The 27,902-nt window shown below is 38.8% G+C and overlaps 1 protein-coding gene across 3 annotated transcripts; it reads right to left on the bottom strand.

Annotated features, from left to right (window-relative positions):
- Nucleotides 1–589: 589 nt before the first annotated feature.
- Nucleotides 590–27,820, bottom strand: adgrd1 (adhesion G protein-coupled receptor D1). Of its 3 annotated transcripts, none has more exons than XM_067520912.1 (26): nucleotides 27,456–27,820; nucleotides 27,337–27,373; nucleotides 26,906–27,022; nucleotides 26,281–26,379; nucleotides 25,763–25,885; nucleotides 25,483–25,659; nucleotides 23,006–23,263; nucleotides 21,662–21,729; nucleotides 20,982–21,131; nucleotides 20,809–20,859; nucleotides 20,036–20,159; nucleotides 19,602–19,709; nucleotides 18,313–18,388; nucleotides 17,306–17,447; nucleotides 8,017–8,090; nucleotides 7,347–7,470; nucleotides 5,790–5,893; nucleotides 5,386–5,497; nucleotides 5,032–5,185; nucleotides 3,277–3,343; nucleotides 2,931–2,997; nucleotides 2,676–2,767; nucleotides 1,853–1,979; nucleotides 1,712–1,779; nucleotides 1,386–1,478; nucleotides 590–1,294 (listed from the first exon to the last, which is right to left on the bottom strand). In XM_067520912.1, exons 1-25 carry the CDS (start codon nucleotides 27,507–27,509, stop codon nucleotides 1,406–1,408), a joined length of 2,646 nt encoding a protein of 881 aa, XP_067377013.1. In that variant the 5' UTR covers nucleotides 27,510–27,820; the 3' UTR covers nucleotides 590–1,294; nucleotides 1,386–1,405. The 3 variants fall into 3 exon arrangements, with proteins under 3 accessions (XP_067377013.1, XP_067377012.1, XP_067377014.1); XM_067520911.1 differs by having other exon boundaries at nucleotides 1,712–1,753; nucleotides 27,456–27,817; XM_067520913.1 differs by lacking the exon at nucleotides 26,281–26,379 and having other exon boundaries at nucleotides 1,712–1,753; nucleotides 27,456–27,815.
- Nucleotides 27,821–27,902: the final 82 nt, after the last annotated feature.

The raw sequence follows: 27,902 nt of genomic DNA, 5'->3' as shown, positions 1-27,902 counted from the left end.
GCATACAAGCACAAAACTTAACATGAACTGTGACACTACAGAAGACATGAAACTCATAATCACAAAATAAATAAATACATGAATTGAGAAATACATATGGTCTAATCCATGACTACTTCATCTATTATACAGTTAATTTGTTGTTTTGTTACCAAAATCATCTTTAACTGATAGATGTTCATCTTTCAAAAATAAGCAATTTGTCCATTTTGATGATGAATACTTTATGTCATTGTTCATAGTCCATAAAAATCTATTACTACATTTAAGGAAAATATATTGCTTTCCTTTGTCCTTTTTCTATCCAAGGTAAATACATTTGTTTTCAAAAATACCCTGGCAATATATGAGTCAAACCTTAACTTTACTGCAAGTAACTTAAAACAGATGTACAGTAATCGCAGTATTTCACTTGTGTGAAACATGTCAAAACATATCTCTGCGATGGAAAGGTTCTGAAAAATAAGTGTATCAGTTTTCTTGCTGAGAGATACTGCCACTCTCTTGTCTGTATGCTAAATGTGAAGCTACCACCAGCAGCAGATTAGTTTAGCGGAGCTTCACACAAATTCTGTAGGACAAACAGCTCAGTAAACTGGCACATTAAGGTAGCCACAGCGTCTTTTTTTTTTTTTACATTTCTGTGTTTGCACAGATTAAATAAATGAATAACAACATGTTGTATGAGCTTTAGAAGTGAGTGACTGAGCCAGGCCAGCTGTTTTGTCTCTGTGCTAACCAGTTACTGATGGCAGCTTCATATTTACTGAACAGAGATGATGAGCAGTCTTTTCATCTAACCCTCAGCAAACAAGCATTTAAGAATATTCTCCAAAATATCACTGTTATTTTAAATAAACACTTGCCATTACTTAATCAACTGCATTTTATACTCCACTGCAGTACTGCAATGCCAGACCCTGCACACTCACCCCTTCTTCCTCAGAAAACCCTGCTCTTTTTTGGGGAACAAAATATATTTGCATGAGACAAAATATAATGCATAGTCTTCAGAGTCCGGTTGTCTTTAAAAAAGAAGCTATTAGCTACACAACGCTGCCTTTGAGATCACTTTCACTTCAGTCCATTGGAGTGTCTAATTCATTACATAACATACTGGGTGAATACTCCGGCCCGTGTTTGTCAATCAAAACTCTCAGCTTTGGACTACCACAAGCAGAAAGGGTGATGTGTAGTTCTATACGGCAGATAGGTCGATACGATTGGCTGAGTTGGTGCTTTTGTCCCATGTGTTCATCTTGGTTGGAGTGACGCCCTCTTTATTTCCATTCATCTAGATGAAAAGATGGAAAGGAAAGGAAATTACACCAGGAAAGTGTTGGATTAGGCAGTTGACAGCTCATTTTGTTTTCACCAGCACTCACAATGTCAGAGTTAAAGGGCTTCACATTGATGTTTCGGATGGAGCTGCTGGTGAGAGACCACACCTTGGTTTTGTGTTTGAAAGCAGCTCTGACCTACAGTACGGAAATAAGTAAAAATAACAACAACACTGGTGACAAATGCCGTGCCACTTATAACCCACATGGAGAATGTAAAAACCTCATCTGCCAAACTACAAAACAAGAGTTCAAATGAAGAGTTCATCATTTCACTCTTATATGATATCCTCATTCAATTATGGTGCCTTGTCAATTTTCTTTGACAAGACATGAGAAAAAACAATGTGAAAACATGTTTAGCACCATACCTCCGAGTTGAGGAGACAGTGAAACAAGAAGACAAAGAAACCCTAAAAAGAAATGAAACAAATGTACACTTTAGGAGACATTTTACAGATGACTGTTGGTATTTTAAATATGAAGACCTTATCTTCATGTGAAAGTCTTACTTGTAAAGAGTTGAATACAGCAAAAATATATAAGAATGGCAAAGTGTTCATGTTGACTGCGAGTACGCCAAAAATCCAGGAAATGCCGAGTATAGGCAGAAGCACAGCAACAGCCTTTGCAGTCAACCTTGAAACAGAGCAAGTGACAACCATGTTCACACTACAGTGCTTTGCAAAAGTATTAATACCCCTTGAACTTTTCCACATTTTGTCATGTAACATCCACAAACATACATGTATTTTATTGGGATTTTATGTGACAGACCAAACAAATTGGCACATAATTGTGAAGCGAAGGGAGAATGATAAATGTTTTCCAAAATTCTTCAAATATAAATATAAGCGTGGCGTGCATTTGTATTCAGCCCCCTTTGGTCTGATACACAACTGCAAACCTACAAAAGCATGGCCGTGTGTTAGAGTGGCCCAGTCAAAGTCCAGGCCTAAATCCAATTGAGAATTGAAAATTGCTGTTCACAGACGCTCTCCATCCAATCTGACTTAGCTTGAGCTATTTTGCAAAAAAGAATTGGCAAAGGTTTCATTCTCGAGATTTGCAAAGCTGGTAGAGATATACACAAAAGGCTTGCAGCTGTAATTACAGCGAAAGGTGGTTCTACAAAGTATTGAATCAGAGGGGCTGAACACAAATTCATGCCATACTAAAATACATTTAAATTTGTGATTGTAACGTGACAAAACGTGGAAAATGTAAAGAAGTATTTATACTTTTTCAAGGCACTCTCTTTGCTTTTCATGACACACCCAAACTGAATACTTAAAAGAGTATCAAACTAATCATGAAAACCATCAAATTACTCACTTGACTGCATTGGCATCTCCATGAACCTTGTAATTCTCTCCGCTGATTCGAGATATGATCCTGGTCACGGATATCAGAATACCAATGTTCACCTGGAAATCAGGAAGAGGGTAAGATACATTTTACGCTGTGGCACAGGGAATAAGATGTGATATACTTTGACAGTGAACACAGAGCACATTGTGGATCAAATTAAACAACAAATTGTTAACAGCAATAACCGACACATGCTAATGCTTTTTGCAAATTCCTCACCACAATGACAAACAGAGCCGGGGCCACAAACGCCCAGATGGCTCCATTCTTTAGTGACAGCCAGCAGCTGAGAAAGCAAAGGTGGGGGACAGAGAAAAGAAAAAAAAATCACACTGCTCCCTTCCAAGTCAAATATTGAGACAAATATAATAATTGCATTATACTGTAATGCAAATATGAAATGACGTACAGTATGTTGTTAGCGTTAAACTAAAAAGCTTTTGAATAACACAGTTCCAATTTCTTACAGATGATATAATTTTAACAGTGCCACTAAACTTTAAAAGAATAAACTAAAGAGTATTAAAAATTCCATGTTTTTTTTGTGTGTGCGAGTCATACTTACTTGTCAATCTTGCCATAACTGTCCAGAGCTGATGTTATGGAAACAACACAGATCACTAATGGAGAGCCTGATAACATGCAAAGAAACACACATGTTACAAATTCACTAAAGTCAGACTGCACTCACTATTGGATTTGGTTTTTTAACCAGAGACCTATGTGGGTCCCCCATCAGTTCTTGTCAAATAAGCTACTTTTATCCATCAATGCAACAAGTAATTAAAATAAGAAACAAGTCAGCGCCTGGTTTTGCCGCAGGAGCTATATACACACAAGTTGAGACTATTAGGTAATAGAAAGTCAGGTGACCATATAAACACTGAAATAAGTTTTACTATAGGAGGAATAATCAAGGTATTACTCCAAGTGAAGGGGGGCAAAATCCATCTATGCAAAAACATATTAAAACATTTATCTGTAACAAAAAAAGGATTCAATCTTCCAAAGTCCTCACAGTAAGTGGATATGTTCCAAAATGGAAGCCTTTGTGGAAGAAAATTCCACTCAGCAGGGAAATACTTTTCGAGGGAAACAAGAAAAGTAAATTGTACATCAAAATACTTCGACTTCGGAAGATTTCCAATTCATTTATTAAACCCAGACAGCTTAATCCTCGTTTTAGCTTTAGATTCATAGCTTTGGGCACCAAAATTGAGCTGCTCCATGAGTGCTGTGCTTAAAAACTCCACAGTGTGGAGTACCTCAACCAAAGTACCACAGTTAAATATGCTCTCATGCTAAACCTGGGGCTTCTAGTCCCTTGTAGACTAGGGGCCTTGGCAGTTGGCCAGTGTTTGCAATGCAGCCTTACTAATGATAGTATCAACACAAGTTAACAATATCCTCGTGTTGGCAGATCAGCAGGAATGGAGTCAGCAGGATAATCAATGTATCATCTCAAAACAACCTAATAGTCTTACAAGGCTTTGACCACTGGGCACGGACAGACTGATTTAGTTTAATTTCCACTAACAGCTTTTTGGCTCTGTTGTACTTTAACACTGTGACATTAGTCATTTTGTCCAACATGGCAAACTCAAATCAAACTAACAGCTGTCATAAAACTCACTAGTGGTTTAAATTATTTGCTGTGGCACTAATTGCCTATTTCCCTGAAGTAATTAGGGTTTCAAGCACACTTATACTGACAGGAAACTTTTACTTTAAAAGTAAATTAAATGAAAAATAAAGCACTCAACAGCCTTTTTTCCAGCTAATAGCCATACAATAGCTGTATCTCTATCTGTCAGACAAGTCTCCTGCACATAATTTGCAGGTGCCTACACAAAATGAAAAATTGCTTCGGCCAAAAGAAAGGAAGTAATAAAAAAGGGATTGTTTTTCCATTAATGGGTTCAGCATGTGAAGGAAAACTATGCATTCCCCAGCAGCCTGAAGACAGTTTACGTATGTCCCAGAGTCTTTTTATCTGTCCATCAACTTTGGGTCACTGGGATCAGGAGAGGCAATTGTATGCAAGAATGTAACACAAACCAGATTAGTTTAACAGGGTCATAGTTATTTACATTTTTGGAAAATATTTGACTGGTAATGTCACTAGAAAAAATGTCAGATCATATTTGCAGCATTGGCATGTCATGAGACCGAGGGAGGACATTAGGTGAAATTAGGGAAAACAAAAAAAGATGATATACAACAGTGTATTACTGAACAGAAAAGGACATTCCAACATGACAGATATCTTATTTAGGTTTTCATCTAAGTCCAGCAATAACAAACTGCTGATCAGACCTACCCCAGCCAATGCCATAGTAGTAGAAATGTTTGCTGCCCTCAGAGCCAAACACCTTGACCACCATACTGTAGAGGTGGAGGCCTTCCACCAACATCCAGGCAAAGGTGCTCAGAAAAAAGAAGTGCAGGAGGATAGCCATGACCTTACAAGGCAGCTGAGATAGGAGAATAATCAGGCTTTACCACCACAACATAATTGTTTTTTTTACAATACTCTAATAACACTCATACTCAAAGAGCTTTTGAGTATAATACATCATAACCAAAGAACTCACCTCTTGTCTTTTTATTATTGCAATCACACTTACGACTATTGCGATCATTGTCATTAACACAATCAGCACTGTGTACCTACCGTGCCTGGGTCAAAGCGAGCACTGATCAGCAGTAACATCTCAGCCACCAGGATAGCAAAGGACAAATTGGCATGTATGTGGTATCGTTGGTTCCGGATGGTGCTCACTGACCTGCAGAGCAGCAGAACAACAACGTCATAGTAATGAAATACTGTGATGGATTCAACGCTCAGTATATGAAACCAGATATTTTTAATACAGATGTACAGAACTGTATATGTTTAGAATCACATAGGTCAGTTTATATAGTATTATACAGTGATCAGCAACAACATTAAGGGAGGTACTAATGTTGTGACTGTTCAGTATAAGATAAATACAGCATACATACAGTGTATGTGGGTCAGAGAGTGTGAAGTTTGTAAAATATAAAATATGACTGCAACTGAATGTCAGTACTCACGACAGGACGGCAAACGTGACCAGAGTGATGGCAAGACAGAAGATGGAAATTGAGCAGCCAACATAACCAATGGCTGATAGTGCCACCTGGTGGCCAGTGGTGAGCTATGTATAGAGACACATGACCATTAACAATGGACAAAACGCTTTCTTAAGTTTGTTTCATTCAGCCTGTATCATTAACAATGACTAGTTTCATAATACCTTTGCATTCCAACAATACACAAATCTATTGTGTGTTTTTTTGGTTTCTATTTTTACTCATTTAACGCTTCTTCAGATAGGCTTCCCCCACTCAAGTCACAATAGATTTTGGGTTTGCCTAAATGTTCAATGTCCAACAAGCCAAAGAGTTACAGTGGTAATTGAGTTCCTCCATATGCACATGTCCATGGCACAAGGCCTGGTGCGTTGATGTTGTTTTTGGAGTTCAAACTATTTTGAGGGTTTGGGTTTGATTTTCCATTAACTGTCTTCACATGTGCCTTGTCATTATGAGGGCCGAGGAGTCTCAGCTTTCCAGAAAAAGGATACGTAGGATGTTCCCTCGCAACTGAGGGATGAGGCAACCCACTAATTAGAGACTGGCTACGGGTAAGTATAGCATGAAAAAGATTTTTGCTCCTTAAATACAGCACTGGCCCACTTAGCTGGAATAAAAACTCCACTTTTCTATTTAAAGAAGCCATTGTGGATGCTGACCATACTGCCATTGCAAATTTTCTTGGATAACAGAGTTAGACTGTGGTGACAATATACACAAACTAAGATTTCAAGATGGCTCTACATGCAAAAATTAAAATTTCTTATTTTAGAAATACTGTGCAGGACAGTGTTAATGACTTTAACCCAGATGTTTTTAAAGAAGAGCTCTGGAGAATGGTTATAAGTGACAGTTTTTCATTTCTTGACAGAGTGTGGTCCTTGAGGAACAGACCACTGACCTGTGCAGTGACCTAAGATAACCACATTTAATCATGGTTGTCCAAAGTACTTCTGTATAAAACCACCAGTGAAACCAGCACTGTGAATGTGTATGTCTTCTTATAATTGGCCTACAAGGAGGAATGATAAACTTCAGTGGGGCTTCTGGCTGGTGGGCTAGTGTGTGGTAAACCACTGCTTCCTGTCCAATTATGGTCATACAAATCTACTTTGTGACAAAGAAATAGAAGGAGGGGCACACTGTTGATTTTGAATCACTATAAAAAGTAGCTACAAGTTCACTACCTACTACAACATCAAAAGCACTACAGATTAAAGGAAAAGTATAATGGTGGGTGGTTGAGTCAAACTGGAGTGCATTATATTAAGAGGTGGCTCTAATGTTTTGGCCTCCCTATTTAAAATGAATGAGGGGCCAAAAGTTACTAATTATAAATTATGACTTCGGGAAAGTAGAATTCATGAATACGAAGCTGCTGTATTGGATTGCATTAGATGGTACATGTGTACCTAATAAAGTGGCAAGTAAGTTTAGATACAGGCTTCATTGATTGAGTTTTAACTAAGAATCCTTAATTAGAATTAGATTTAAAATGTAGCTAAAGTAGCATACCTCTATTGGCACCACTTGCATGAGGATGGCAAAGTTGGTGAGGTGGTTGCACAAACACACAGAGTACGACATGTTTCCATCTGAGCGGACACAACCTTCGTTGGACCAGACAGCTTCATTTGAACTTAAAAAGAACAATAGGATGTGTTACTCACAGAGCAACTATACTCAAAAGAAGAATTATATACTGATAAAATCAAAACATTTCTGGAAGGGATCATTCAGCATAATTCATTGTGGGAGGCACACAGATAATTTCTTGCTGAATTTACTGGGGCAATCTGAAAGGCCAATCCAATAATTTACATTTTTTTCCCTTGGGTTTCAGTGCAAAGAGAAGTAAGAAAGGAATCCTTCTAATCTAACTAAAACACACTCCCTATTAAAAAGATTTATGCTTTCCAAACAGCGCTTTGGCTCCATTTATCAGATCACCATATTTTTTTACAGAGGGCTGTTGCTCAAGAAATGCAGAACGGAAACACATGTAACAGTGGATGTTTTTGATTTGAATGAAAAAAGAGAAACACCCTCTTTTCAAATCACTGGCTATTTCTTATCATTTTAAACTTTAAAACACTTTGCAAAGAGTCAACAATCAAGACCTCCGGCTTTTCATCTGAAAGTATAAATAAGGAAATCTGCATCTAAGTCAAGAACACAGTCCCACCTGTAGTTCAAGAAGGCACAATAAAGGAAGACTTTGTTGCTCTGATTTTGTATTCGGTCCTGCTGTTCTTGAGTCTGAAAAAGAAAAGTCAAAAAGATTGAGTTTGGAATGTTTCATTGCAAGAGAAATGTATGTGATACAGGTGAACAGACTACATGCTTTGTTATTCCAAAACTCAGAGGATCCTGTCTGGAAAATGCACTTTGATCCCTGAGATTGTAGGGAAAAGTTTCGACAGCAATTAGCCGCATTATTACCCCTCGTCTATAATTTCAGCAAACACGTTTGATCTTGATAGAGTTTAGCAAAAATGCTGCACACATTGAGACTAACTTCTTCATTATTTTTTATTTGTGATACAAAATAAAAATGCTCAACTGCTGCTTATTTGCTATGAAACGACTTCAAGTAGGGAGAGAGAGAGAGACAGAGATCTGAGATCATACTCAATGAAAGGAAAATGCTGATTGACACTCAGCGAAGGTGATTATTACGCTGAGTGAAAATCCCAACTGTCTTCAAGAAACTTATTTGATTATAAATCACTTTTTCCGTGTCATTCTTTAATATGAGATTTGGAATCCCCAGAGACAGTGAGCTAATGGCTACAGTGCGAGAATGCAGTAATTGAGGCTTGGCCCTGGTTTCAGGTCAAACCTCTACCCTCTTCAATCTGTCAGCTGAGGAAAACAACGCTTCCATTGGCTGGTTGGGTGTATACGGAAAGGCTGCACACCTCTTCTCATCCCCCAGGCTTTGACTCTCAGACTGAATAAGTACATGATTAGATGGACTGCGTCTGCCTAATTTCCTTCTGGAAAAAGTGAGATTGAGAGTAAAACTGACTGTCAGACTGTCTGTTTCCTGGCCCATACGCTCAGTGATTCATTTTACAAAGCACAGTGCAATACATTGACTTCAGCGTGTAATCAAATCACTGCTCTCATTCTGTCTATTTTGCATATGCAGCCCTTTAGTCATCTTGTACAGCACGAAAGCAACATATAGATACTCATATGGCCCATTTGATTAGAGAGTACAATGGGTCCAAGATCCATTAGAGTGCCATAAAAGCACCCCATCAAAATGAGATGACAATCAGTTTAAAAGAGTTGCAAGGAACATTTTAGTGAATTTAAAAGTACCCTTGGGGCTTTAACAAGATTTTTGTTGTGTGTAAATGAAAGCTGATGGAACAAAGCCCTGCTTTACACTGTCATGTTGGCTGTCTAAGCTTGCTGAACCTTTTATGTTTCTTGCAATGAGGCAAAACAAATCTTTCCTCATTAACATCCAAAGCTTGGCTGATGGAAAATAATCCATCATTATCAAAATACAGTATATTACAAAAACATACACGGACTGGTAGAACATTGCACATACAGTATAAACTGTAGGGCAGGTATCTCCAACCTTTTTTCTCCTGAGAGCTACTTTTACAGAATGAAAGTGGCCAAGAACTACTCATGTTTTGTAACATTTATTCTCATAGATTATTTAAACCCAAACAAACTGAACAAACTTATAAAGGTTTTCCTGAACTGGGCTGCCTGTGAGCGCTTTGAGACATGGGAGCATGGCAAGCCTTACAGATATCTTTAATTGGAATTTTGACCACTCAAAACATAGTTGCACATCTTAAATCACAGTTTTGTATAGCAAGCCTTTTTAACAGCTAACACTTGTCAGTTGAGTATCCATAATTACATTTCAAATATCAAGAACTACATTCTGCAAAATGACAGTGTGAAAAGTCAAATTTTTAATACAACATATATTGGAGCGATAGAATTCAAATTTGAGATGCGTGAAATTTATTTTATAACTGGTTAAAAATATAATTTAAGATATATGCAACTACATTTAATAAAACATAATAAAGATATTGTGTAAATATCCCATATTAAAGATATCATTAAATGCAATTGTGACCAGTCAAAATGTAATTACAGATATCTGGTAATCACATTACCAATAGTCAGAATTGAATTGTAGATATCTTACATTCATTTTCCCATTTAAGTCAATGGAATATTCTGACTAGTCATGTAAATGTAATTACAGATATCCTATAAAAATTCGGAATAGTTCAAATCTAGTTGCAGATATCCTAAATAAATATATTGCAGATATCTAAAATGCTAATCTTGTCTACCTGGCTTTCCATGTGGGAGGGTCCTACAGCTGCTCGTTGAGAAGGGTGAGAACTATATGTGCTTCCACGTCAGAGTCTCCAAAAGCCTCTAATAACACCAGAAAATTCACTAGATTTGTCGCTAGTTGCCTTTTTGATAAAGAGCCGGTAGAGGGGTCTCAATACTGACAAAGTCCCTTAATTGGCAAAACTGACTCATCATTCTTGATAGCAGCGCACTGTTAATTGATGACTAATTGTTAAATAATCCTTTTGTGTAAGAAGGGGGCGGGACACTAATGAATTTGATTGGGTATACATGTAAGTTGGTTTGCTGAGTGACAACTCAAATTTGACAAATCAAGTTTTCGAATTTATGTAGGATTCATTAACTGTCTGGCGAGCTACTTGGAAAGCTCACGAGTGACGTGTTGGAGACCCCTGCAGTAGGGAGTGCAGCTTGGCCATGTTTCCTCTGTTTGTGGTGCATCCAGCTTGAGCTGATAACTGAAGAGGGGGGCAAGAACCTGAAAGTTGCTGCTGAGTGTCAATGCACTCTGAGCACTCTGCACTCATCTGGCTGAGCTTCGCATGCATGCTGTTGCTCCCCCTGTGCCTGGAGGCCTCAACATCTACTAGCCAGGACTGCAACTGGTGCTCCAATTCTTTATTAGGAACAGAACGCTAGCAAACACCACCTTGGAAATCACTTTAAGCCCCATACACAGAGTGGACAGGGAGGAATAAGAGAGAGTGAAAGCTAGTGACAGGATAGTGATGCAGAGTGACAGGCCGATAAAGAAGAGTTTGAGAGAGAAAGAGGCTGATAAATCATAGATAGTAAAGGTGTTTCTGATGCTTTTAAGTTACCATGTCCAGCATGGTGCTTACTTTAGGAGCCATCAGTAAAATGTTCAAAAATATATGTTTAATAGTAATATTTCTAATGTAAAATCGTAAGCAGACAGTTACCAAGATTTGTTTGGGAAATAATGTAAAAGTGGAGTAAAACTGCTTTCTTAAACTAAAAGCTACAATATGCAAGTTAGTGTTAGCACAAGACCCTCAATCCACTCTGCTTCCTGCTCTGCTCTACTCTAAGACAATCCTCTGCAGTCCACCAGGCTGTGGCCAGTTCTTTGTTATAAAATCATATTAAATAAGAATGTTTCAAATCAAGCAGACATAATTGAAATTCTCTGAATAGATATTAGGATGAGCCTCACTCAAACCCTTTTTGAGCTGAATGTCTTTGCACTGTCTGTAGTGCTGTTTAATGTGTCTAGATAACAAGACGACTTTAACAGCAACTCTCCACATTAAGATAAAGTTTGGAGCGTACTTCTAGTAAATAAAAATTCAAAAAAAGTTGCACAGTGTCTGATACAAGAGTAATTGTAACACCATAAAACTAACTAACATCACAAGAAGTGTCTTTGTGCATCTTTTTGGTGCAAAAGCCTATAAGTCATGGATGACATACTGAACCAGGCAATTTGTATAAAAACATGCTTCTCAGTCCTCTGTGGTGTCTTTCAGACCTCCCATGACTGGCAGAACTGAAAGACCAGAGCCTCGCTGTGGTTGAGCTAGCTTCAGCAAATACTGAAAGCACATGTCTTGTCAAATCCCAAGACAGTGGGCAGCTCAAAGGCAATTTAAATCTTAGCTTTTGACAGCCGGTTCTCAAGCAAGGCGCAAATGAATAAAAGATGGAGAAACACTACACATCATTCTTCAACAGTCAATTTCAAACGGACAGACTGGTGCTTGTAGAAATACGACCCAAAGATGTACATACTTCTGTCAGAAATCATTATATGAAATGGATTCACAAATTCATTTGCATGCAGCTTTATTTTCACCACCAACAAGTTAGCTTTTAAAAAAATGTTTTTGTGTGCTGTGATATATGCTGCAGAAAACAAGTCAACAGTAGGCGCCTGTTAACAAATGAATAAAATATAAAAACATGAAAAATATATTTCTGTGGGCAATAGAATCAAATCTGTTCTGAGGTCTGGTTTTGTATTCTCCCACTTATTCCATCCAGCACTGGTACAACAACATGCAGCTGCATGAGCAGTGAGACCTATATCTGGATCATGGAAGTCTAAATTAAGGCTTTGTGGTGATTTAAAAAAAGTGAAGAAAAATACACAACAGTGTGACTGAGTAAGTGAGGGATCTTCTCATTTTCCCTCAAACATTCCAAATATTTGAGAGCACAAACAGCCAGGGTGTAATTTGGACTGTACTTTGTGCATTTGGTATAGATATAAAATTTTCAAAAGTGCAGCTGCCAGCAGGGACCATAATGGCACTGACACGTCTTAGTCACACTTTAGTTGACCACAAACATTATTTAAAGCTACCATCATCGCCTTTTTCTGTGGAGTGGTGTAAAGTAAGTGAAAGTCTTTGTTGAAATATGAGTCCACAGAAAGGCTGCCTAGGATGTACCCAGGATTTAACAATGGCTAAATGTTCTGGATAACAACAGAAAGGCCATGCATGTATTTCCCAAAAGCCACACTGACTGTTGTTATATTTAGCACAGGAAGAAACACTTTATTCTAGTATGTCTGGAAAAGGTATGTTGTAACATTAGTCTGTCCAGCAGGATGAAAAAAAAAACAACCACACCTCAAAACTTGAGCTGGAGTTCAAGACAAACCTGCCCAGTCAACCTTCTAAAGGTCAGTGTATTAAAGCATTACACTGGCACAACCTGGACCTTTGATGGAGCACAGATCTCATTGTTGTTGTCACGGGGCTTTTAGTCAGGGGCTGGACTCGCCTGAGTCTGCAAACTGTATGTGGAGTAACAACCTGAATCCGTGCAGCAACACACAACTGGCCTTGAGTGAGATCATGCTGTCAGGGGACATGTAATAAGACGTGCAGCTGTGGTCTCGGCTCAGTCTCTGAGGTACACACAGAAACAGAGACGTGTTGATAGGCATGCAGGGTGTGAGGAAAACTGGGGACAGTTAAACAACCCCAAAAGTTACAGAGTTGTTTTTTTGATAAGGTGAGTGGTGGGCGTACAAATATAAAAAAGAGGTACTGACTAAACTCGCATGACAACAGGAGAGGTTCTCCAGGCATGAACTCATGTGCTTAATTCCCACATGCTTTCATATGGGCCTGCTCAAAGGTGTTTGTAGTTTCTGGCTTGTCTCTGTAGGAAAATGTGTTTGCATTTGTACATTCTGGGGTTTGAGTAGAGCCTTTGCAGAGGAGTCTGAATGCAGGTCATCTGTACTGTGTATAGGATGAAATAAGGGTGACAGAGTTTTATATCATCATGTTTAGTGATCTTTTCAAAGCCTGTGACAAAACTTGGTATTTAAAATCCAAACTGAGAATGTTTGGAAAATGTTCCGTCTGGAGGAGGAGAAAGCAAGTTGACCATGATTACAAAGTCCATAGTGTGAACAACAAGATCACATAATCTGAACTGAAGGTTCCTCCAAGCGATGTCAGCTAGAAGCAGAGAAATATTTTAATGTAGTGAAGTCACAGGGAAGTTTTATGGCACATGCACTACTCAAACTACAACCAAAAGAAACAAGTTAAATATCAGTGAAAGTGTCCTTTGATGTAGACATTCCATTTTTTGAGACATTTTTTTTTTTTCATATTTAAAAAACTTGGTTTTGAGGTTGCAGTAGTGATAGCAAGGGGGCACTTAATGGGAAAAGCTGTAAAGAGAGACTCTAAATCTTTTGGCAAGAGAGAAATAGCAAAAGCCAGACATCCATCTGTGATTGATCAGTATGCTGGCTCACACAGCTCGTGTTTTGTATGTGTGTGTCAGTGTATGGATGGGTGTGGGTGGTTGGGATGGAGAGAGAGAGAGAGAGAGATAGAGAGAGACAGAGAGAAGGAGGAGAGCCTTTGCCCACAAGATTTAAACTGGGCGTGTGCTGAGAGTTATAAAAAGCCTGGCAAAGCAAGGAGTAACTATTATTGTGGCAGAAAAAAAAACTGATAGCAGCACTGGCATACATGATCAAACAATTAAATCATATTATTATGGTTTTGAATAACCTTTGTGTGTTTATCTTCAAAGTTTTTGAACAATTATTCTCCTGGTTTCCACACGAATAGGAAGCTCCAACAAGTCTAGATGCCTTTGAAAATACCAGTCACCCAATTTCCCTTTGTGCCCCTGACCTCTTAACTCACTTCCCGACAAACTTTCTTTCATGTTCTTTAAGTTATGGGAGTGAGCTTAATGGAACACCTAAACACTAATACTTTTTTATTCAGGCACACAGTGAATGTTTTAAGCGATAGAGAAATAATGATGTCTCCTGTGTCATTTTGAGAAATTCATTAATCACATTTCCTTAATTTTTAACCGGTTAACCAATACAATAACACTTTTATTTAGCGTGAATAGAAAAGATGGCCAATATTTTCTGTCCATTAACTGTAAGGCTACTGATCATGAAGTAACCGGTTAGATCAGCACAAACACTGGAAACTGGAAACACAAGTAGTTTATTACATAATCACTGAAACTGATATAACGCGATCATTTGTGAGCTTTAGTGGTGCTAAGCCAACCAGCTGCTCTCTGTTGCCTATATTCAATGTACACACGAGTGGTATCAATCTTGTCATCTAACCCTCTGCCAGAAAGCAAATAATACAAAGTTTAATGATTTGCAGTTGTACATTACGTCACAAATAAAATGAAACACAAGTTGGGCCACCGGTGCTTTTTTTTACCCTTCGCCTTGGCCCATTTTAGGAAGCCACCCAACTAACACACGCTTTATAAGTCTATAATGTCTGGCCCTCCTGCAAAATCTGTGTTTGTAAATCCTTTCAGTTGTGACCCTATAAATCAAATTTGCTCACGAAATCAGTCTTCCCATTCATTCACTTCATACCAGCAGCGTGATGCTTTGACACAAGATGACAGTGAAGAGGTGTTATCCTTTTTATGTATGTGTTAAAGTTTAACTACAGACCCCAACCTCCCCCCCCCTTCCTTTTTCTTCACTTCTTCTCTCCTTTGGTCTACTCAATGTGAACAAACAGCAATATTAAATCACTGATGGAGCCAGGCTCCAGTCAGCACCACAGCTCAATAGCGTGAGAAAGCATGTGGGCCACCAGCAGCCTTGATAACACCTTGTCTGGGTATCAAACTCATTCTGTCCCACATAAAGCTCTTACTGAGCCAGTGAGAATGGTATGACCTCAGTATCAGAGAGCCCAGAGAGCATCAATCAAAATTGAAAGCTCACACAGGCAACCACCACATGGCTTTGACCTTCAGTTAGTGGTACCTGCCACAATACAGTGTTTTTACAGGTCTGCGACTCCAACTCACAATGGCACAATGGTGTTTTATCATGGCAGGTGCCAGATAAAGAAAATGGACGGCGTTTGAGTCTAAGCCATGACAAAAGGTAAGTGTCTGTACAGTCCAAGAGATGGCACACAGGATTTGTTGTAACCATGACAGCATGAAAACACAGATGAGAAGGGAGACATATTTCTGTTTTAGACACATTCAGCCCACCTGTGATGTTTTAATGAAGTAACTGTGTGCTTTTCTATTGTCAGTGGATAAACAGAAAGCTTAGTCGCAAATCACAGGCAACTGAACTGGTGGCATGATACAACATCATTGCGGCTTAACTTGTGCAGACAGAAAAGAGCGACATAAACAATGACGTGAAAGGTCTGCCATATGCCGTGTGAGCCAACTTCCCTCCATCCAAGCTGGTGAGGTGGTAAGTTTCCGTCGGCTGCCAAGACATTTTTACTCCAAAAATAGTCACTTTTTGACTAAATCCAACTACGCGTCTGTGCTGCAACACGGTTATAGCAAAACAATCCTTTTTGTGGAGGTGTTCACAGCCAAAAGCAGCATGTGCCAAATTACAATGCACCTCCTAAATATAAATTATCCTTCACGCTACACAGCCCAAGTTAGGCTGAAAAGTGTTGGCACTGTGCGTTCCAATCAGTATGCGTTAGTAATAAGTATAACAGCTTATTTGTAATGGGCTGGAGAGGAAAGAATGTAAGAAATTTGATTTATCCTTACATCAGCGGTAAAGGCAATCCAACTAAAATAGAAACACCTTAATGCAACAGACAGTAGAGCTGGTGAGCATCTCCAGCACACCCATTTCAAAAGAGATTATAAGCTCTCTCCCATGGTGTCCGCTAAAACAAACACAGTAATCATTGTCACAGGAACCAGGCCAGATAATTGCAGCATAAATATTTACTTCACTAGGGAAAATGAAGACAAACAAAGCAATATTGCCATGGTTTCATGAAGTTGCATGCTTTTCATTTAAGCTCTTTTAGATGGCAAAGAGGAAAAATGTATGGTAATTCACTTCAATAGAAAGTGTATCGTTCTAGTAGGACTTGTAAATTGAACTGCACTAAATTGTCGGGAGTTTGTTCTCAACTGGTCTTGATAACCTTGATAGCCTTCATAACGCTGTTGCATGATAGTCTAACAGGCTTCTAACACAACTCATTTATATATAAAAACTGGTCTCAAAATGCTGTTAATGTGCAAAAAAAGTGAAAACAAAAACATTTTAATCAAACATTGACCCAAATTTTTAATTTTACAGGGAAGCAAGCTAATAGAAAACACATTTTAGTTAATTTTCATTATGAGTTTCCACCGCATATCCCATGGAAAACTGGCACCGCCCCTGCTGTAAAGCACCAAAGTACAAAAATATGTTGTTCATAAAGGAAAGTTATTGTTCCTTTCAAAGTCCTGTAACCCTACGGTTTAAATGTCTACAATCAGTTTGCTTTCTGGGAGCCATATGTGAGCGACAATTTAAGCAGGCTAATGAAAACCAAAACAGGCTTTGCTCTATGTGTTGGTAAGTGCCCAACTGCACAGGCCACAGCCAGTGATAGACTTTCATCTACTTACATAAGTGAATGCCAAAAATAGAAATGATCCACTAATGTAGACCCATAACCTTTTTTCTTCTGATAAGATGGGTGTCCCATACCCAACAACGTTGGGTATGTGTGTCAACTGGAAAAGCACTCTATCATCCCAGTATGACTGACTCACACAGAAAGAGTCAAATAAAATGAAACTTTTCTGATTGATTGCATTAAATTGCATGATTAGCTTCTTACCAAGACGTGGGTGAGGACAATCTCGATGAGGGGTGTTCCAGAAAGGTTATACGACAGGGCTGGTGAAGGCTCCACCTTTAGTGATATTAGATTGCTTGCTACCTGGATCTTGTGATTCTTGAAATCAGCTGCTTCATTAATCCTGAGAGGCAAGAAAACAGAGCAACAGCAAAAATTTATGAAAAAGAGAATATTTATGAATCACAGATACAAACATAAAAGAAAGTCCCAAATAATGTAAAAAACCCCAAAACAAAACACTACAATCTGACAAACAGACTTAGAGCACATAAATGTTACACAGGGCCAGAGCAGTAGCATTCAACTGGGACTTTGATCATCCCTCTATATAATTAATGACACTGACAACCGGCAGCATTGCACCAATAGCTTTTCAAGATCATCTGATATGTAGCATTGGGATCATACAGGCATTGCCTATCTATCATAACACAAATGGGCATTCTCATCCCCAGAGGAGCTTGGCAGTGGAAAACATCTCCAAATATACAGTCACTATATTTCACATTTTTAACCCTTTATGATGTAGGAAAAGAGAACAGTTTAACCACTGTTATGTAAACTGTGGAACAAGATAAACATTGCAGCACAAGAGGAACAAGTTGGTCCAGTGATGAGGCAATAACCAAGGGGGGTGGCAAACGGACATGCAGAGCTAATAGCAGGGTGTATCAGTCAGTGTTGGTTGAGTAGTGTGATGAGAGATAGGCAAGAGGACAGATAAAGCCCTGGCCCCAGGCATCTGCCCTTCTGTGGATCAGAAAGCAGAGACGCTTTAGCCCCAGTGGACCTGAATCCCCATACAGGAAGAACAAAGAGAGAAGCCTGTTTTTTTTTCCTTTGAGATGGCAGGAATTCAGATTTACACTCATACAATTTGTTTGGAACATATTTACCTAAATGAATCCAGAAGAATTAGGAGTTTTAAAATGTTTAGATTTGAGCGGACTTTTTGCTTTGGGTGTTGTTCCATTCATTCCTCTTACCTGGTCTTCACGGGGCTGATCTCTTTGTAGTAGTTGTGCATATTGTGGTAGAAGAGGCCAACGATGTTGGTTTGAGCTGGGGGGGGAAATATAACACATAGTTGAATGTGAAAGGCATAGGCAGAGGGCTGGGAATGTAAAGCAGTGCTGCTAAAATGTGCACAACGAAGAGAAGTTAATTAACGCTGCCTTGCTGCTGTACAATGGCACCGGCAGGCTAATAGCACAGCTGTTACTCGCACAGGGGTGAAAGAGTGAGGGCCACGAACCACTTGGATGCTGGGAAATGTTATGAAACCTCTGAATTACTTCATCATAAGACCAGGAGGTCCGGTGCCACCTTGCTCTAATCTGATCTATCATCCATCTTGGTCCCACCTCAATACTGCAAGATAAACAATGAAATTGGAGGAAATGCTTAATGGTTCTGTTCTTCCTTCCAAAGGCCTTTCACTCAGGCTCCACTGACTGCGACAACAAAAGCTTGCTGATGTCAAACAAATGTGCAGCGCATACGCTGCAAGAGTTTTCCTTTCCAGCAAAATTAATGTCAACAGCATGCCCCCTTGGCAAGTCCTGCAAAAATTTGCTCGCAAAATTCAACAAAGGAAAAAAAAAAATTCTAAACACCAATGTGTAGCTTTTTCTTGCCTTAATTAGGATCTAAAACCTCCGCTTGGAGTATTCATACAATCAGGTAATCAGAGCTATGAGTTCATTTGGTCCTGGCTCCAATGAATGAAGCTATGACATATATTCAATTTCTGATAATAGTGCTTTAATGAATTATTAAATGCTTTATTACAGAGTTTGTAGCGCATGCAGTGGCCAGGTGGAGCCAAGGGAGTCTGACCTGAACACAAAGTCAAGCAAACAAGAATCTTAATGCCCACCATAATCATGCTCTACCTCCCCCTGCTATATGAGACCATTCTATTTAATGACAGTGGAGAAAAAGTGCTCTCTCTCATTCTCTCTGTTTTAAATAACAGGTTACCTGCCAACATTAAAGTCATAACTGGATTTCTATGGTGCTCTATAAAGACACACAAAAAGCTTTCCTAGCACTCCTGTCCTACACTGTATGCTACGCTATCTTAATAGTCTTAAATCTTAGCATTATAAATTACCAGCCAATAACAAAAACCTCCTGGCTGGACAATTTTCTCTTGGTAGAATCAGCTAATGTGCAGTATTGACACTCAACCTAGCTACTATACAATACTCAAGATAGGAAAGGTAGATTTTGTACATCAAATGTCCTTGAACATCTGTGGATGTGCACTTACACTTCATAGTGAAAGCCTCTCCCGGCACAGAGATGTAGTTCTTGCCCTGTGTGGGGAAGCGGTAATGCGGCAGGATGTAGTGTTGTGGGACCTTTACCAAACAGTAATCTGTAGAGGTCAGAGATTGAAAAACAGACTGAGAAGGAGGCAACAACAACAATACACTTTATCAGGGGCGGATCAAAGATGTCAAAGGGCCCATGGGAGAAAGATACTATCAAACTAAGTGGCAAACAAAATATTATGCAAAAAAAGACCCACACCCCAAAGAGGCAAAGTAAAAGGGGTTGACTCCTGCTTATCTGACTTGCATTTGTCCTCAGAATAGGAAAAGTAATGACGTCAGCTTGACACTCCACGTCCCTCCATCCTAAGTGTATCAGCACAAACTACAAACAATGAGTCACCTTTTGGAGAGCTCACACCATACTGACCTGCAACAAAAGATGTTCCACCAAGTGTGATGGGAGAGTTCGGGCTATGCTCCAGGTTAGTCACCATGTGTTCCATCACTCCGTCCACGGTCTTGATCAGACCGCTGACCACAGGGATGGACTGCTGCTCAACAATTACCCAAAAGAAAAATGTTCACAGTCACTTCGTAGCCTCTGTCTTTACATTCATTCACGCTGACCTATAAAATGCTGCTACGTTTTCAGTGGTTTTCTTACAATGCCATTTCTTCTTTCAATGCTAAAGAAAGTGGCAACAAGGAACTTTTCACAACATTATCCACTGTCCAGGCCGTGGGTCCTCATATGTGAACATCTGTTTCAGATTGGTCCTACAAAAACAAGCGTGTCTGTTCTGAGCCCTGTATACTGTGTAAGTGTACTGAAACCACACACAGAATGTTTTTCTTCTGGGAACAATGTGTCTGTATATGTGAGCGCCCAGATTTGGCTGGGATGAGTGAACAATATAGAAAGCTGCAACTTTAAAAAATAAGCATTGTGTTTTCAGAGCACTCTGAACCACTGTCTTGTATAATGTGCAGCATTGTATTTGACTACATACTGCAATCCTGTGTGGATCCCCCGCAAGGTGCTGATTTTGACTCTTTCACAGCTTGTGTTAAAAACACAAAATGCAGTGTTAAAATATCAATCTTATGGATGTCTTAAGTGTCTTGGATCAAAATATTCACCAAATCCCATATGTTCCATTATGTCATGTTTAAGCAAAGCAACAGGCTGAACCCATTTACCTCTGGAAAGCCTGCAGAGGACAGCACTTCCTCCACACTTTTGAGGAAAGCCTAGGTTGGAAGAAAAAGAACATTGTTGCATCATATGCACAAGGGTAAGCATTGTGTCTGCATGTAAACTGCTTGTTCAAGTGTGTGTGCATTAATATGCATATGAGACTGTGCTCCTGGACCTGTGTGAGGTTAACGGCAGTGTGGTGAGGAATGGTCCTATTGGGCAGCGTGTGCAGGAAGCCAAACAATCGACTGGACTCCTGGTCCTGGAAGGTTTTGCCCCCCGTATGTTGACTGCTGACGACAGGACGACTCATTTCGGTGGTTGTCTGGGGAGGCAACAAATGAAGTTATCTATCAGGACACAGTTTCGGATGGTGTCCTGAGTCCCGGCAAACAGCATACAGCATGTTCAGCAACTTATTTAAGGCAATACTCTTTGGACAAGCGATTCAGTGTTACTTTTTGTGCAGTGTTGAGCAGCTGTCTCCACTTTCTCTTATTGCTTTATCCTTTTTATACCTCCAAACCCTTTTTTTTTATTACAGTACCTCTACTCACATATGCTCTCAATATCCTTCTTCTCAGATCCCCTTTATTCAAATGGAAACAACAGCTCAATAAATTAATACTAACAAGTTTGTGTTTCTGCCTATTCAAGCAAGAAGCCTTCAGCTGACTTCTGTTGACTTTTCTGCCTATTTTGGCCTAAATTTTTTGCTAATTTGTTATACCATTTCTATGTGGATCCAATATTTGTCAGGGGATTCTAAATATTAGACACCTGTTGTGCAATCAGGTTTATGTTTTTGTTCATTTTGAGGCAAAAACCTTGCTAACCCATGAGTAAAACACTTACAATTGTTGGTGTAGTTGAAATGATTTCCTTGGAGACTATGGGTGTTGTAGCAGAGACAATAGCTTGACCTAGAACAGACAATACAAAGACATCTGGTGAAATATGAGAGGATCTATAAGTTATTCACCTTTTTATTACTGTTAGGTTTTCAAGATTAGTTGGCCTCTCCTTTTTTTTTTATCTTGTTACTGGATCCTTTGCTGAAACTTTAGCTAGATTTTATTACCATACAGCTTAAAGTTTAAGGCAGGACCATACCCAGTCATGAAAGGAGACAGATTACCAACCCCACAAAACTAGGATAATAAAGCAAATAATACTCTGCAAGTAGCTTCTGTACAAGGCTCAAGTACATTTATTGTCTTTGCTGTCCTTCAATAACACCACCACTAACTAGCTACAAGAAAATTGCCTTTTATGGACGTACAATGGAGGTATCCGTGTGAACCATTCCTCTTCTTCTTTGGTTCAATGCAAGATTTTATATGTGTGCTCTGGAGAAGTAAAAATATTTTTCTGTAACCATAACAGTCAGGCTCTTTGAGTCTGGTAATGGTCTGTGGAATATATTGCTTTTGGTAATGACTTTAGAGACAAAATCAAGACAGTGTGCATTTTATATTTCACACGTTGTGACCATTTGAAGCTAGCAGTTCACACCAAGAGTTTTATACATAGATTTAAAGAAAAAAAAAAAAACCAAGAACAAAATGGAAGAAACAATGTTCACCTTCACTAATCAGTAAGTTTTATACTGGCAACAGAACAGCAAGGTGATTTACGCTACAAGATACAAAAAGTGTGTTTCACCAGGCAATGCACATTTATCAGACTTTCATATAGATTATCTCACAGCAGCATAATATTGTTTCTCATAAATGTCGACTTATTTTTTTTGTACTTGGCATTCTACTGACCAAGGAGGTAAACAGTGAGTGAGCAAAAACAGACAAAGGTCTGGGGGGTTATTTTTGCTTGTTATAACCTGTCATATTAAATCAAAATAATCTGCCCCCTGCAACCCAGCATGCTTCTGCACTCTTATAAATACTTATAAGGCAGAACTATGTGAGGAATAGTGCTTATGTAAAATATTTTGTTCAAGTAAAGCCACTTGAAAGGGAGGTAGATATATTTGTATACAGTAGCTTAATTTCTTTGTTGTCAGACATGAAAGTTGTGCATGACTGTAGAACGAACATGCATGGAAATAGCTTTTCAATTTTCATTTCCTCAGCACAGAGTGAAGAGGGAGGAAACATTAGACTATAATAGATATCCTATGTCCGAGAATGACAGGAAATACTTACTACCATATACTACCATTAAAACAAGGTGTCCTACCTATGGCTGCATTGTAGTATAGCGAGATGTTATTAGGTGAAAGGGCCCTTTCCCAGATGACAAACTCGTCAAAGGCACCTGTTACATAGTGACCATATGTTTTGCCATTGCCAGTTCCAATGACAAGGTCAGGGTAGGGGTCACCATAGTTGTTTGAGACACTGCCCACTGCATCGCCAGCAGTGTAGGTCCCATTGATGTAGACCTTCAGACCCTCCGTTTTCTTCCATGTGAAGAGAATATGCGTCCAGTAAGGCCCTGAAAGCAAAAACAGATCATATTAATTTTGTATGTAATTACAATGCAGTGCAAAATTGGATTATTGGAGCAACAAAGAGAAAACTGAGCAGAAATTCATTTATAATATACAATAATGTATTGCAAATAATTTTGTACTCTAACATACAATGATATGTTAGTGTGCTATAGTCTCCCAAATGCTATACATAAACAGTTGTGGATGATGATAATGCCATTAGTTTTGCAGATATTAAGTATAAATCAAAGTAAGTTAATGTTGCTAAAGAAATAGATATTTTGAGGAGATATTGCAATACACAAAAACATATAGGATAACCACTTCTTAAAAAAAATAGTCAAATGGTCAAAAGCCTGTGTGAACACAAGAAGCAGAGGCCAGAGTCAATTCTTGTCACTCTTTCTGGCTTTTGACAATCTATTGCACTATTCATAAATGTACTTCCTCTTGTTTGTCTAATGTAAGCCGACAATAGTCCCAAAAGACAATACAGTACATTTACTGTACACGTCTGCCAGAAGAGCATAACATTTGTAATACAATATGATTTATGTTCAAATATGAACAGAATTATACTTTCCCAATGTGCAGTGTAATGTTACCATTCTTGCCCTTCACTAATAATTGCACTGCACATACAGCACATCAAAGTTTTATCTATTACCTTCAAAATTGACATAAGTGAAACTGAGAGAGAACTTTAAACATTATGTCCCCAAATCTCAACATTTGGCACAGTGTGACAACCAAATGACATTTGATCCTCACTTAAATACAAACTCATTCATGTCACTCCATCGACATAACCTTGAGTAATTGTAGCAAAAAAAATATGACATAAGTCATTTGAGAACAAAATACCAACTCATAGCTTCACTTAGTGCTAGGCCTTGTGTGGTTTACTCTATTTTGTCAAAATCTCATTAGAAAACAAATGTTATTTTCATATTTGAGGTTAAACAATTGGTCACACTCTCCCTTATTATGGTTCATATTTTATCTGATATTACCATTAGCTACTATCCACAAATTGTTGTTGCATTTTTTTTTGTTGCAGGGAAATGACTGCATGTAATCACAAGTCCATGGTAATTGTATGCTGTTTTTTAGGATACAACAAAAAATTATGAAATCAGTGCTTTGCTTACAAAATCAACTGGATATGGCTACATCTGGTTTCAGTCAACCTAACCATGAATGCAGTAAAACTAACTTAACATAGTTTGGATGATAAAACAAACGGATACAGCAATCAGCCATAACTTTATGGCCACCGACCGGTGAAATTGGGGTGGATTGTATAAGGCAGCATGTGAACATTTTGCCCCTGAAGCTGAAGTGCTGGAGGCAGAAAACGATTTGGGGCAGCTATAGCTCCGTTGGTAGAGGAATCTTTCCTGAACCACAGGGTCAGTGGATAGACCCCTTGGGCAAGACACTGAAGCCCAAAATTAGCCCTGGTATATGCTACTAGGTGGCTTTGGATAAAAGCATTTGTTAAATGACTAATTGTAATAGTAACTTGACAGGGGCCAAATTGTGATGGCCACAATACTAGTTTGTTCTATGTCTGCAGTAGTCACAACGAGTCAAAAAAGGGTTCAAGAAAAGAAAACTGGTGAACCAGCAACAGGGTCATGGGCACCCAGTGTTCACTGATGCATGAAGGGCTAAAGCTGTAGAATGATCCAGTAAAAGAGATACTGTGGCTTAAAGTGCTGAAAAGGTTCATGCTGGTTCTGATCAAAAGGTGTCAGAACACACAGCACATTGCAGTTGGCTGACCGATGTCCATTGCCAAAAGTGCCTACAATTGACACGTGAACATTAGAACTGCACCACGGAGCAGTGAAAAGTGGCCTGGTCTGAAGAATCATGTTTTCATGAGGACTTTTGAGTGCGTATACATAGGTGCATCTGGGGAAGTGATTAGATAAGGATGCACTGTCGGAGGAGTTGGATCCATGGAGGCTCCAACTCAAAACCTAAAGGACTAAAAGAATCTGCTGAAGACATCTTGGTGTTGGAGAACACTTTCAGGGGTCTTGTAGAGCCCATTCTTCAGTGGGGTGTTTTGGTGACAAAAGGGGGACCTACTCAATGTTAGATGATAATATTACAATTGATGAGTGTGCTGTATATCTCAAAACACACTTTTCAAGGTTCATATGGGTAAAACTAGTATAACTGCTGTGTAATACGAAAACACATTCATTACCTGGTACTTCGATGTTGGCTTTCCATCTGTGGTTGTTGCCTCTAGTGTAAAATTCCACATATCCTCCAAATGGATTGGTGTAGACAGAGAAGCCATTAGAGATAACTTTCCCTCCAGAGGCTACGGCAAAACGGGACTCGAGCTCATGGTTTTTCCAAAAAAAGGAAAAAGTAATCCCTAAAGAATGGTGGGAAGTCAACTGTAACCATTCATCCTGAGCATCTGAAATAGCAACAATTCGAATTACGCAATTTATTGGATACTACTACAGTGTTCTTACCATCTGGGCCGCACAAAGTAGGGTCACTAATGCATGAGTTCTGGTAATTTCCAAAGTGAAGAAAGGTTCCGCCATTATCTCCATTCAGAAAAATGCCCTTATTGACCATTCCTTCAACGATGTCTGTCACAAAGAATTGATCAAGAACATCATTTTGCTTGAAATGTGCAAAAGTATTCCTAATATTTAGTTACCTGGTCATATAATAATTCAAACTATCTAAAATCACTTAAGAGTGAACCAATCCTAAATCATTTTATAGCTGATAAACATAAAGGTTTTACATAAAACTATTCAATATGCTTTAATAAAGTGGCTTCACTCTCTTATTTTGTTCTATTTGTAGTTTGACTAACGACACTGAACAATAAATGTTTAAAAGCCCCTAAATTCCTCATCTTGAGCTGCAAAAGATTGAGTAAAGAGAGAAGTGTGAAATGCTCAACCTGATGGGACAACAGAAAGCTGTGGGTTGTGAACAAATGAATTTCAGTAAGCAGAAAGTGACGGATTCTCACCTACTGTTGCAGAAATGTTAGTGTAGGTAGAGTCATTGGTATACACATAAGAAGAGTTATGGGAGGAAGGGAGCACAGTGTGGTTGTGGATTCTGAGCGCTGGACAAACACAACAGAGAAAAACAGTGATTCACATCTATACAGACATAACAGAAGACACAGCACGGTGCAATGAAGACAGTGGGAGGGATGTGGTGCACAGGTATGAGACAGAGTGATGCTGAGCTGAGTGCACAGTGACAGTGCTCAAAGAGATCTCAGTGTGACTCCACACATCGTGTTCACATCTATACCTGATCCCTCTTCAGTTTTATCATTTTTGACAATTGTGCACTTACCAACTTACTGTGTGAAAGTAATTATGTTCTCTCACTATTTTTACCATTAAACAAATAAGATGTAGAATAATCTCCAGAGCACTAGATATTTTGTTCCATAATTTCTCTGACATCTGACAATATAAAAGCTCTTGACACAATGGCACCATTAAAAGCACAATGGTTGTAGCTGTAAGCTGGCTGGTGAAAAACAGCTTAAGACCATGCAGAGAGAAAAAAGAAGAAACAAAATATATTTTAGTGGTAGATTCCTGTGAGTACATATGACGTGTTTTGTTTGCACGTACTTATGTTACTTCCATTAACATAACCTGGTCTGTTTCCAATCTTGTCCCACAGTTCATGGATTCCATCTACAGCATCAAGAGGCCAATAATGTGAGGCTGTGGCCAACACCTGCAGGCCTGGACGGAGAGTTCAAGAGTAAATAAGCATCCAGAAGGGGCTTTCCTCACAATCAAGCTCTGTCCCATTACTCAAAATTTATTTGCTTGGCACTCCATTTTGGATAGAACATATTGAACCAAAAGCTATAAAACTGTTTATGTGGCAATGAGAAGAGCAGGAAGTAAATCAGTAACTTCCTCTGGTTTGGACATTAGCAGATGCCTTACACAACTCTTTGTTTTTATTGTTCTTTGTACAATATTTTTTTTTGTATTAAACACTACAGAAATTTGAAAGCAATCCCACCATTCACACAAAAATTCATCACTACCTGGATGCTTCATAGGTTGAACCACTTGAGCATAAACCTGTAAGGGAATTATACGCATTAATTAACCCCACATCAGATGTTCAGCGCATATAGATGTGTACAGCATCATATGACCTTACCTTTATACAGGAGATTAAAGCCGTAAAAAAATGAATACGTTCCATAGCTCCCATGAAATCTGTCTTCTACAGTATATTTTTTGTTAAATCCAGAAATAAAGGAAAATCCAAAATGAACCACTCATAATTCCAATAAGTGACGAGTCCATCTGTCCAAAAATATATTGAGATAAATAAAAATAAAGTGCTATAACAAAAGGGAATCAATGTAGTGCTCTATTGTGAGGCAGAAAAAGTGTAGAAATTCCCTTTTCATGATAAAAGTCTGAAGCCCAACTTTCCTGCACAAAACTGCGCTCCGTGATCTTTATTCCTACATGAACTAGTAGTTGCACATCTATCGTTGAGTTTCTGTGTCTGCATCGGGACATTGCAAGGAGTAGAAAAGCGCCGTGAAGGGGTAATGTGTTGTTGGGCTGAACGTGGGAATTGCAAAACGTGATGTCA

This window comes from Channa argus, chromosome 11, assembly GCF_033026475.1.
Source record: "Channa argus isolate prfri chromosome 11, Channa argus male v1.0, whole genome shotgun sequence".
Lineage (NCBI taxonomy): Eukaryota > Metazoa > Chordata > Actinopteri > Anabantiformes > Channidae > Channa > Channa argus.
Note: the sequence above shows the minus strand (reverse complement) of the source record. Positions and strands in the feature narration are given on the sequence as shown.

Excerpts from the sequence above, each read along its gene's own strand:
- adgrd1 (XM_067520911.1), bottom strand. The coding sequence starts at position 27,509 with ATGGGAGCTATGGAACGTATTCATTTTTTTACGGCTTTAATCTCCTGT. Across the intron at positions 5,894-7,346 it reads TGCAAGTGGTGCCAATAGAG|CTCACCACTGGCCACCAGGT; the intron begins GTATGCTACTTT and ends CTCTATACATAG. Across the intron at positions 3,344-5,031 it reads CTACTATGGCATTGGCTGGG|GCTCTCCATTAGTGATCTGT; the intron begins GTAGGTCTGATC and ends GCATGTTATCAG.